Source organism: Oncorhynchus gorbuscha, linkage group LG16, assembly GCF_021184085.1.
Source record: "Oncorhynchus gorbuscha isolate QuinsamMale2020 ecotype Even-year linkage group LG16, OgorEven_v1.0, whole genome shotgun sequence".
NCBI classification, from domain to species: domain Eukaryota; kingdom Metazoa; phylum Chordata; class Actinopteri; order Salmoniformes; family Salmonidae; genus Oncorhynchus; species Oncorhynchus gorbuscha.
This window is the reverse complement of record NC_060188.1, coordinates 3,692,763-3,704,096: the sequence shown is the minus strand read 5'-3', so window position 1 is coordinate 3,704,096 and position 11,334 is coordinate 3,692,763. Positions and strand designations below refer to the sequence as shown.

Genomic DNA, 11,334 nt, shown 5'->3' with positions numbered 1-11,334 from the left:
CCTCTTCCTCTCTTCTCTTATTCCCTCTCTATCTCGCCCTTCCTCTCCCCCTTGGTGTTCTTGTTGTTGCTGCTGCTGTCTGGGTCTGTGTGCATTTGCCCTCTCACATTGATCTATAATGGACGGATTTCCATCTCGTTTGATGCCTGACTTCAAAGCCTCTGTGATTATGATTCCGATCACACCGGCGAAGTAAAATGGAATTATCATTGGCACCAGGGAGAGTCAGGAGAGAAGGTCAGGGTGGGCTGGGGTACTGGTAGTGTGGGGGATAGGAGAGCTCCCTAACACAGAGGGCAAACTAATGGGACGAAGGGATGGTGGAAGGGAGGGAGGGAGATAGAGAAGGAAGAAAAGAGGGAGAGTTGTCCTGATGTCCTTTCTATCTCATTTGGTAGAGCATTGAGCTTATAACTCCAGAATAGTGGGTTTGATTCACAGGACCACCAATAAGTCAAATGCATGTTTCTTTGGATAAAAACCTTGGCTAAATGGCATATATTGTTTATATATTATGAGATGCAGGAAGGAAGAGGTGAGGGAGGGAGACGATAGAGAGAAGGGTTGGGTGGGCTACTTTCTAAATGTAATCGATTACAGTTAATAGTTATGTCCAAAATTGTAATCAGTAACATTTTGGATTACCCAAACACAATAGCTCAATCTGATTCCTTTTGGATTACTTTCCCTGTAAGAGGCATTATTAGAAGAAGACAAAAGTAATTAATTTAACGCATTTGGTGTGTCATCATAGTGGTCTCTGACTTGTGGTCAGACTCACTCAGGTGGAACAAACTTTAAATTGTGCCTTTTTCAAGACAGCAGCTACTCTACTTGGGGTGCAAATACATCAAGGCACTTACATTACATATAAAAGAAAAGATAAAACAGTAATCAGTTATTCCCCAACATGTAATCAGTTACTCCACAACATGTAATCAGTTATTCCCCAACATGTAATCAGTTACTCCCCAACATGTAATCAGTTACTCACCAACATGTAATCAGATATTCCCCAACATGTAATCAGTTACTCCCCAACATGTAATCAGTTACTCCCCAACATGTAATCAGTTATTCCCAAACATGTAATCAGTTACTCCCCAACATGTAATCGGTTATTCCCCAACATGTAATCAGTTATTCCCCAACATGTAATCAGTTACTCCCCAACATGTAATCAGTTATTCCCCAACATGTAATCAGTTACTCCCCAACATGTAATCAGTTATTCCCCAACATGTAATCAGTTACTCCCCAACATGTAATCAGTTACTCCCCAACATGTAATCAGTTATTCCCCAACATGTAATCAGTTATTCCCCAACATGTAATCAGTTACTCCCCAACATGTAATCAGTTACTCCCCAACATGTAATCAGTTATTCCCAAACATGTAATCAGTTACTCCCCAACATGTAATCGGTTATTCCCCAACATGTAATCAGTTATTCCAACATGTAATCAGTTACTCCCCAACATGTAATCAGATATTCCCCAACATGTAATCAGTTACTCCCCAACATGTAATCAGTTACTCCCCAACATGTAATCAGTTATTCCCAAACATGTAATCAGTTACTCCCCAACATGTAATCGGTTATTCCCCAACATGTAATCAGTTATTCCCCAACATGTAATCAGTTACTCCCCAACATGTAATCAGTTATTCCCCAACATGTAATCAGTTACTCCCCAACATGTAATCAGTTATTCCCCAACATGTAATCAGTTACTCCCCAACATGTAATCAGTTACTCCCCAACATGTAATCAGTTATTCCCCAACATGTAATCAGTTATTCCCCAACATGTAATCAGTTACTCCCCAACATGTAATCAGTTACTCCCCAACATGTAATCAGTTATTCCCAAACATGTAATCAGTTACTCCCCAACATGTAATCGGTTATTCCCCAACATGTAATCAGTTATTCCCCAACATGTAATCAGTTACTCCCCAACATGTAATCAGTTATTCCCCAACATGTAATCAGTTACTCCCCAACATGTAATCAGTTATTCCCCAACATGTAATCAGTTACTCCCCAACATGTAATCAGTTACTCCCCAACATGTAATCAATTATTCCCCAACATGTAATCAGTTATTCCCCAACATGTAATCAGTTACTCCCCAACATGTAATTAGTTACTCCCCAACATGCAATCAGTTATTCCCCAACATGTAATCAGTTATTCCTCAACATGTAATCAGTTATTCCCCAACATGTAATCAGTTATTATTAACATGTAATCAGTTACTCCCCAACATGTAATCAGTTATTCCCCAACATGTAATCAGTTACTCCCCAACATGTAATCAGTTACTCCCCAACATGTAATCAGTTACTCCCCAACATGTAATCAGTTATTCCCCAACATGTAATCAGTTACTCCCCAACATGTAATCAGTTATTCCCCAACATGTAATCAGTTACTCCCCAACATGTAATCAGTTACTCCCCAACATGTAATCAGTTATTCCCAACATGTAATCAGTTACTCCCCAACATGTAATCAGTTATTCCTCAACATGTAATCAGTTATTCCCCAACATGTAATCAGTTATTATTAACATGTAATCGGTTACTCCCCAACATATAATCAGTTATTCCCCAACATGTAATCAGTTACTCCCCAACATGTAATCAGTTACTCCCCAACATGTAATCAGTTACTCCCCAACATGTAATCAGTTACTCCCCAACATGTAATCAGTTACTCCCCAACATGTAATCAGTTACTCCCCAACATGTAATCAGTTTTTTTGTCCATTAAAATAACAACAAATTGATCAGAAATTCAGTGTAGACATTGTTAATGTTGTAAATGACTATTGTAGCTGGAAACGGCAGATTTTTTAATGGAATATCTACATAGGGGTACAGAGGCCCATTATCAGCAACCATCACTCCTGTGTTCCAATGGCACATTGTGTTAGCTAATCCAAGTTTATAATTTTGTGCTGATTAAAGAAGCAATTAAACTGGCCTTCTTTAGACTAGTTTAGTATCTGGAGCATCAGCATTTGTGGGTTCAATTACATGCTCAAAATGGCCAGAAACAAAGCATTTTCTTCTGAAACTCATCAGTCTATTCTTGTTCTGAGACATGAAGGCTATTCCATGCGAGAAATTGTCAAGAAACTGAAGATCTCGTACAATGCTGTATGCTGCACAAGTGAGCAAGAGGACAAGTACATTAGTGTGTCTAGTTTGAGAAACAGACGCCTCACAAGTCCTCAACTGGCAGCTTCATTAAATAGTACCCGCAAAACACCAGTCTCAACTTCAACAGTGAAGAGGCCTACATAGAACCATAGGATAATATTAACAATGTGTATAAACACTGGATGACTGACAGGGGCGCTGTTTTGAAGCCACTACGAAGCCATTTTAGTATTTCTCCTCCAGTGTAAAATTAGTATTTCTCCAGTGTAAAACAAAAAGATTTTGGAAGCTATAGAAATGCATTTATTAACATTTATTTTCATTTTTGCCATGTATATTCTACTACAGACACCTTAATGCATGCTTTTACATTATATTATGTGAACTAAACATACAAATCAAGTAATTTTTTAGAGAGTACTAATGTTACTGTCCCAACTAGAAAAAAAATACTAATGCATGTAATTTTGTCCTTGAAGCATTGGAGAACTGCTCCTTCTCAGGAGTACCAATATGGCGGCTGCGTCAAACCTCTCAATGGCCAGTACATACAGTAGCATCAACAATCCATGATCGGGTTACAGTAGAACGGACCAATACAGTATAGTAGCCTACATACAGTATTTGTATTAATGGCTTTGAATAAAGTATCCAAGACCGCCCTCACGTGGTTGATTACACACGTCGTAGTGGCCTGAAAAAGCAACATTGGAGTGTGATGCTGTCAACCTCTATTGCGATCTCAGAGCCGAGGATCCACACGGTGAACTGCGTGTCGGGACCAGAGAGAGAACCAACCGAACAGGCTTCTGTCATCCTTCTCATTCCGCCCAAGCCCCGGCTGAAGTCCGACGCGGTAGGTTATACCGTTCATTTTTTTACCGTTCTAATCATCATGGGTTTTGCCGCGCCCTGAATAGCGGTCCATCTCTCCAATAATGGGATACGCGTTGCGATTTAGGTAGCATAATATAGCGTGGATGCATGATAGGCCTCTATATTTTCAAGTATCGTTTAAGATCCATACATTCGTATGTTTTTAGCAGTTTGTGGTAGCCCAAGCTTTTACAGCATCACGTCAAATTAGGCTGGTCGTGTCATACGTTGTTTTATAGACGACAGCAGCATCATTCACAACATGAAGCCAGTTCATATCCATGTCGGACTAAATAATAACACACAGGCCTGTTTTGTTTGTTTTGTTCTGTTACAGCCAATCTATTAAACTAACTATTTGACTAGGCTTAATACCAATGAATCTAGTTTGTTTTGTTCTGTTACATTGGAAATGGATCTATTAAACTAACTATTTGACTAAGGCTTAATACCAATGAATCTATGTCTTAACTCTTTAAACAAACAGGTTGTTGATTTTGAGTTTTTATATATAGAGAGAGGAAGCTGCAAGACTGAAGTTTAAGTTTTAATGATGATCCCAAGATCCAAAAGCTTTTAACAACAATTAGTCTTCATCCTCTTGTTTTGTAGGTTACTCTGATCCTGCACTTTAAGCTCATCCTGACAGAAGGTTATGATTGTCAAATGGATGATGTCTATGTCAATAAAACTCTGGTCCTTGTTGTTTTTAATCTTTGAACTCTGCTGAGGTGATCTGACGATTAGACAGACAAACAGCCAGAACCAAGTCCGGGGTTCTTTAGAAAATGCATTGTCACTGTTCTAATGGGATCATCTGATGTCTTAACTCTATTAAATGCAAACACAGGAGTAATTACAGATTTTATTTACCTTGCTCTAGGGCACTTCAACAGATTTATCACCTAGTTGGCTCGGGGATTCAAACCAGCGACCTTTCGGGTTCTGGCCCAAACATTAAAAGCTTCCTCCCCAACAAAAGGGCACAGAGGATTTTGGAGGTTATTTTTATATCCAGCCAGTAATGAAAATGTATTATTTAGGGGCTCAAGACTGAAGTTTAAGATTTTACATGATGATCACCAACATCCAAAAGCTTTTATCCACAGACAGGACACCAGGACAGGGAAGGGGCCTTAGTGTTTATCCTCTTGTTTTGTAGGACAGGGAAGGGGCCTGTTTATCCACTAGACAGGACACCAGGACAGGTAAGGGGCCTGTTTATCCACTGAAGGACACCAGGACTGGTTTATCCAGAAGACAGGACACCAGGACAGGGAAGGGACCTGTTTATCCAGAAGACAGGACTCCAGGACAGGGAAGGGACTGGTTTATCCACTAGACAGGACACCAGGACAGGGAAGGGACTGGTTTATCTCTGAAGGACACCAGGTCCCTGTTGTTTTATCCACTAGAGGACACCAGGACAGGGAAGGGACTTTGAACTCACCAGGACTGGGAGGGACTGATCTGACAGGACACCAGGACAGGGAAGGGACTTTTAGACAGACACCAACAGGGAAGGGACTCAGACAGACACCAGGACAGGGAAGGGGCCTGTTTATCCACTAGACAGGACACCAGGGGCCTGTTTATCCACTAGACAGGACACCAGGACAGGGAAGGGACCTGTTTATCCACTGACTTTTATCCACTGATAGGACACCAGGACAGGGAAGGGGCCTGTTTATCCACTAGACAGACACAAAAACCCTGTTTATCCAGACAGGACACCAGGACAGGTAAGGGGCCTGTTTATCCACTAGACAGGACACCAGGACAGGGAAGGGACCTGTTTATCCACTAGACAGGACACCAGGACAGGGAAGGGGCCTGTTTATCCACTAGACAGGACACCAGGACAGGGAAGGGGCCTGTTTATCCACTAGACAGGACACCAGGACAGGTGGTTTATCCAGAAGAAGGGGCCTGTTTATCCACTAGACAGGACACCAGGACAGGGAAGGGACCTGTTTATCCAGAAGACAGGACACCAGGACAGGGAAGGGACTGGTTTATCCACTAGACAGGACACCAGGACAGGGAAGGGACTGGTTTATCCACTAGACAGGACACCAGGACAGGGAAGGGGCCTGTTTATCCACTAGACAGGACACCAGGACAGGGAAGGGGCCTGTTTATCCACTAGACAGGACATGGGAAGGGGGACAGGATGACCATTAGACAAAGATAGGGAAGGGGCCTTTTATCCATGGAGGCATTAGGCTACATTCTTAGGAATCAGGGAAGGGGCCTTTTATCCACTAGACAGGACACCAAGACCTTTTTTGGACAGGGAAGGGGCCTGTTTATCCACTAGACAGGACACCAGGACAGGGAAGGGGCCTGTTTATCAAGGTACTGTGTGAAGAAGGGACCTGTTTAGGTCTATTGGTGTAGTTCTGTGCTTTATCCACTGGCCAGGGTTTAGGCCTTAGTTAATTAGTAACAAAGAATGTTACTTTTGTACTCTACACACCAGGACAGGGAAGGGACTGGTTTATCCAGAAGACAGGACACCAGGACAGGGAAGGGGTGTTTATCCACTAGGGACACCAGGACAGGGAAGGGGCCTGTTTATCCCCTAAACTATTTTCAAATATGTGACCTAACTATTTAAGTGGAATCAGGTTATATGAAAAATAGACAATCCATTGAGATAAAAAGTATATATTTTTGTGAAAGAGTATCAAAATTATGTACAACAACTAAAAAAATCCCCCCCTCCTCCAGTGTTCCTGGACAAGCAGGAGGCCAGTGAAGTGATCACCTTATCCCGCCAGAAGAGGGCCAACGTGGGCAACGAGGAGAGCCTGCTCCCTGCCAACCTGGAGAGGGAGTGTCTGGAGGAGGTCTGCAACTACGAGGAGGCCAGGGAGATCTTCCAGGACTCCTACCGCACGGTGGGCCAATGCTCCCTCTTCCCACTGAACAGATTTATTTCCTCACACCTCCCTAAATTAGATTCCCTTCTTTCCTCACCTCCTTCAGCTCATCCTTCCTTTTCTCACCTCAGACGCCCTCTTTAACAACCTCCAAACCTTCCTCCTTTCCTTGCTTCTCTCCACTCATCTCCTTTTTAAAATCTATCTTCTTGCTTCTGATGATTCTGTAGACATTTTGAATCAAACTGACAGTGGACTTCTGATGATTCTGTAGACATTGTGAATCAAACTGACAGTGGACTGTGATTCTGTATCAAACTGACAGTGGACTTCTGATGATTCTGTAGACATTGTGAATCAAACTGACAGTGGACTTCTGATGATTCTGTAGACATTGTGAATCAAACTGACAGTGGACTTCTGACTTCTGATGATTCTGTAGACATTGTGAATCAAACTGACAGTGGACTTCTGATGATTCTGTAGACATTGTGAATCAAACTGACAGTGGACTTCTGATGATTCTGTAGACATTGTGAATCAAACTGACAGTGGACTTCTGATGATTCTGTAGACATTGTGAATCAAACTGACAGTGGACTTCTGATGATTCTGTAGACATTGTGAATCAAACTGACAGTGGATGATTCTGTAGACATTGTGAATCAAACTGACAGTGGACTTTGTTTTGATCTTTCAGGATATCTTCTGGTCCGTCTACATAGGTAAGTGTAATGATTTTGACTGACGTTCTCTTGGAACATATCAGAGTACTTAGTATCTTGGGTTACCACTCAGTTGAAATCCATGTGATTTGGTGTGACAGTTAAAATAGCTTCACCCCAGAACATGTGACTTGTATTACTGAATGTACCATTTGACTGTGTTGTTAACCCTGTGTGTGTACAGACGGGGACCAGTGTGCAGAGAAGCCGTGTAAGAATGGAGCCATGTGCTCAGACAGCGTGGGGGGATACGACTGTGTTTGCAAGTCAGGCTTCTTTGGAGTCCACTGTGAGACAGGTGAGAGACGTGAAGGACCCAACACCGAGTTGGTGGGGAACTTATGTTGTAAAAAACGTCAACAGTGAAGAAGCCTCTCCACCTTTCTCTGTCTTTCTCTCTGTGTGTGAATGTAGATCAGACAGTGTGTATGTTGGACAAGACCAAGGGCTGCAGTCAGTTCTGTAAGCCAGGATACCAGTCCTATGAGTGTTCCTGTGCCCGTGGCTGGAAACTAGAGGAGAAGGAGAGGGTGAAGTGTATGCCTGCAGGTCAGTCACCATATACTACTATACTATGATATATAAAAAATAATTAATAATATATGCCATTTAGCAGACGCTTTTATCCAAAGCGACTTACAGTCATGTGTGCATACATTCTACATATGGGTGGTCCCGGGGATCGAACCCACTACCCTGGCGTTACAAGCGCCATGCTCTACCAACTGAGCTACAGTATGTTAAGTGATTCTGTACTGTACTATGATACTCTAGCCTCATACACAACATCCTGATCTCGCTAGCGGATAGTGAAACAGAATGTAAGCTTGCGAGATCAGGATGGTTCATACGAGGCTAATGCTATGCTATACTAGATACTAAACTGTATTATATTAAACTATACTCAGTAATTCTCCCTCCATCCCTCTCTCAGTGACATTCCCCTGTGGGAAGGTGAACAGCCTCAGCCAGTGGACAAAGAGACAGTCAACCAACATCGCCAGCAACTTTGAGGGACTAGCCTGCAACTCTGGAGAGTGTCCCTGGCAGGTAGGAAAACACACACCACTACGAGGTACACACACACACACACACACACACACACACACACACACACACACACACACACACACACACACACACACACACACACACACACACACACACACACACACACACACACACACACACACACACACACACACACACACACACACACACACACACACAATTCAAACTAGGTACACACTGTCCACTGACAGGCACTACTATGCTCTCAGATGAATTTTTCTCATGAAGTCAACCCCTCACTATCAAAGCTGCAGCACATTAACCCAGTATTCCCATAGTTGTGATAATGTATTTTGCGGTGTCATCTCTGCTGTATATTGTAACTGTTGTGTTGTCGTTGTGCAGGCCATTCTGAAGAGTACAGAGTCTGTAGGGTTCTGTAGTGGTGTCATTCTGAAGGAGAACCTGGTTCTAACTACAGCCCAGTGTGCCCAGAAATACGTCAACTTCCAGGTGGCTGTCGGTGAGTGCTCATCATGGGGCATCATGTCCAGTCTACAGGCTCAGGCTCCACTGGTGGTGGAAGTGGTGTGTGTGTGTGTGTGTGTGTGTGTGTGCGTGTGTGTGTGCATTCATTCCTGCGTGTGTGTGCGAGGGTATGTTTTTGATTTGCTTTACACTATGTGTTCCTTCATTGATTTTGAGTACTTCGTCCCTCCCCTCCCAGGCAAACGCCTAACCGCATCTGAAGATGGCGAACAGACGCTCTATGTCCAAGTCGTCCACGTCCACCCCCGCTACGTACCCGGTCGCCCTGACAACGACCTGGCCGTCCTCGAGCTCCGCGAGCGCATCGTCTATAAGAAGCATGTGGTCGCTGCCTGCCTGCCCGAACGTGACTTTGCAGAGGTCGTCCTGATGACTGGCGAGTATCCGGCTGTGGTCACTGGCTGGAAGGACCCCGTGGACGCCACGGAGGTCCAAGGCCCGCTCACTCTCAACCACCTGGCATATGAGCGTTTGCCCCAGTGTGTGGAGAGGCACCCGGGGTTGGTCACCAACAAGATGGGCTGTACGACGGTGAGACCCAAGGGTGACTGCATCCTGGGGCCGGGGAGTCCCATCCTATCTCTCCACAGGGAGGTGTTCTATCTGACCGGGGTAGTCTCCAGACCAGCAGGGGCAGACTGTAGTCAGGGTTACATCTACCAGAAGGTGTCCCGTTTCCTGCTCTGGCTGCAGCCCCTCATGGACTCACGCTAAGAGGGCTCTGAATCCCAAATCAACCACTAGTCCCCACCCCCTATGCAGTAGGGTAGATCTGAGAGGATTGAAAAGATGTCCTTTAAGCTATATGGCGCCAATTCCTGTCTGGCCTATCAGAAGGCCAGATGGAGCTACCACCATATTGCTTATACCGGTCCAATCATCTCAGATCTATATAAGTGCTTTGTGGCTAGGGACTAGAGGTTTGGGATTCAGGGGTAGTGATCAGGGGGAGGGAGGGTACAGGGAAGAGAGGGAGAGGTTGAGGGGGTTAGGAGAATAATTGTGAGGGTTGATGGTATTGGACAAAGGCTTAAATGGATAGGAATTAGGGAAGACAAGACGGGGAGAACGGAGGTGACATTGTCAAGGAAATAAATAAATGAAGGATATTGTAATATTGGATAGAGGTGGAAAGGGATAGGGGTCATGTGGGAGGAGAAGAGGAGGGAGGGAAGAAAGCTGAACAGGGAGCATGATGAAGGAGGGAAAACACAACGTAAAGAGAGGGCCAGAGAAAATGGGGGAAATTGAGATGCATTCTGTTTGTGTAACATACCGTACTCTTATCTTAGGTCCTTTTTCATTGGAAGGGTCTGGTTGTCCGTATGGCTGATGTCTTTTGCTTAAATTATTTGTTGTCTTTTAATTTTTCAAAATAATAATTAGGCCTATAAGTTGATTTCCACCTATCGTATAGTATATGAGTTGGGGGTACTTGAGAAGACTCATGAGACCATAAGCTTACTGGTAAAATGTACGTGCGGGGGTATTTCAGGGGTTCTCTAGGCAAAGCAAAATTCTGTTGATGGTACAGTTAGCGAAAAAGGTTGGGAACCACTGCCCTAATGAACACAACCCACATTTGTGTAGTTCTCTGTTTATCCCACAAGGTGGTGGTCTTTTCATTAAAATACTATTGTATCATGTCCTACCAAATATAGTACCTGGCTGACTGCAGATAGACTAGGGGAACATTAAATAATGCAGCATGCGTGTTCTGTTGCTCTTGTCTTACTCTTAACTGATGTTCTTTTCTTGGAGAGAAGGGTTGGTAATTGCACTGTATACCTTTTAATGTTAATCACTTTACTAAGAATGTATTAATAAAAGTTCACCTCTGATCTGGTGTCAGTTTAATGAATTACTGAGGAATATGGGTCAATGTTCTGCAGCGCATTAAGGAACATCTCTGTCAAAGTAAATGTGTCACAATGACGACGAGTGAAGCCGTCTATAACTTTGCAATGCCGTCAACTGTAGCCTACGTTGATCTCCAGCACCTTCTCAAAGCTCTTATATGGATCAGAAGCCCCCCTGCTTTTCCTGGTGTTGTAAAGGACTTCCACTAGCATGCCGAGAGCAATCTAGCAAGAAGCAGGAGTCTCACAGACAGATTT

General features: G+C 43.6%; 1 protein-coding gene across 1 annotated transcript; it reads left to right on the top strand.

Moving 5' to 3' along the window:
* Positions 1-3,684: 3,684 nt before the first annotated feature.
* Positions 3,685-11,058, top strand: LOC123998894 (coagulation factor X-like). The gene is made up of 9 exons (XM_046304117.1): positions 3,685-3,715; positions 3,918-4,027; positions 6,735-6,950; positions 7,633-7,657; positions 7,842-7,955; positions 8,072-8,206; positions 8,592-8,707; positions 9,074-9,191; positions 9,396-11,058. The coding sequence occupies exons 1-9, from the start codon at positions 3,685-3,687 to the stop codon at positions 9,929-9,931; spliced, it is 1,401 nt and encodes a 466-aa protein (XP_046160073.1). The 3' UTR covers positions 9,932-11,058.
* Positions 11,059-11,334: the final 276 nt, after the last annotated feature.

Excerpts from the sequence above, each read along its gene's own strand:
- LOC123998894 (XM_046304117.1), top strand. The coding sequence starts at position 3,685 with ATGGCGGCTGCGTCAAACCTCTCAATGGCCA. Across the intron at positions 7,658-7,841 it reads CTTCTGGTCCGTCTACATAG|ACGGGGACCAGTGTGCAGAG; the intron begins GTAAGTGTAATG and ends GTGTGTGTACAG. Across the intron at positions 9,192-9,395 it reads CAACTTCCAGGTGGCTGTCG|GCAAACGCCTAACCGCATCT; the intron begins GTGAGTGCTCAT and ends CTCCCCTCCCAG.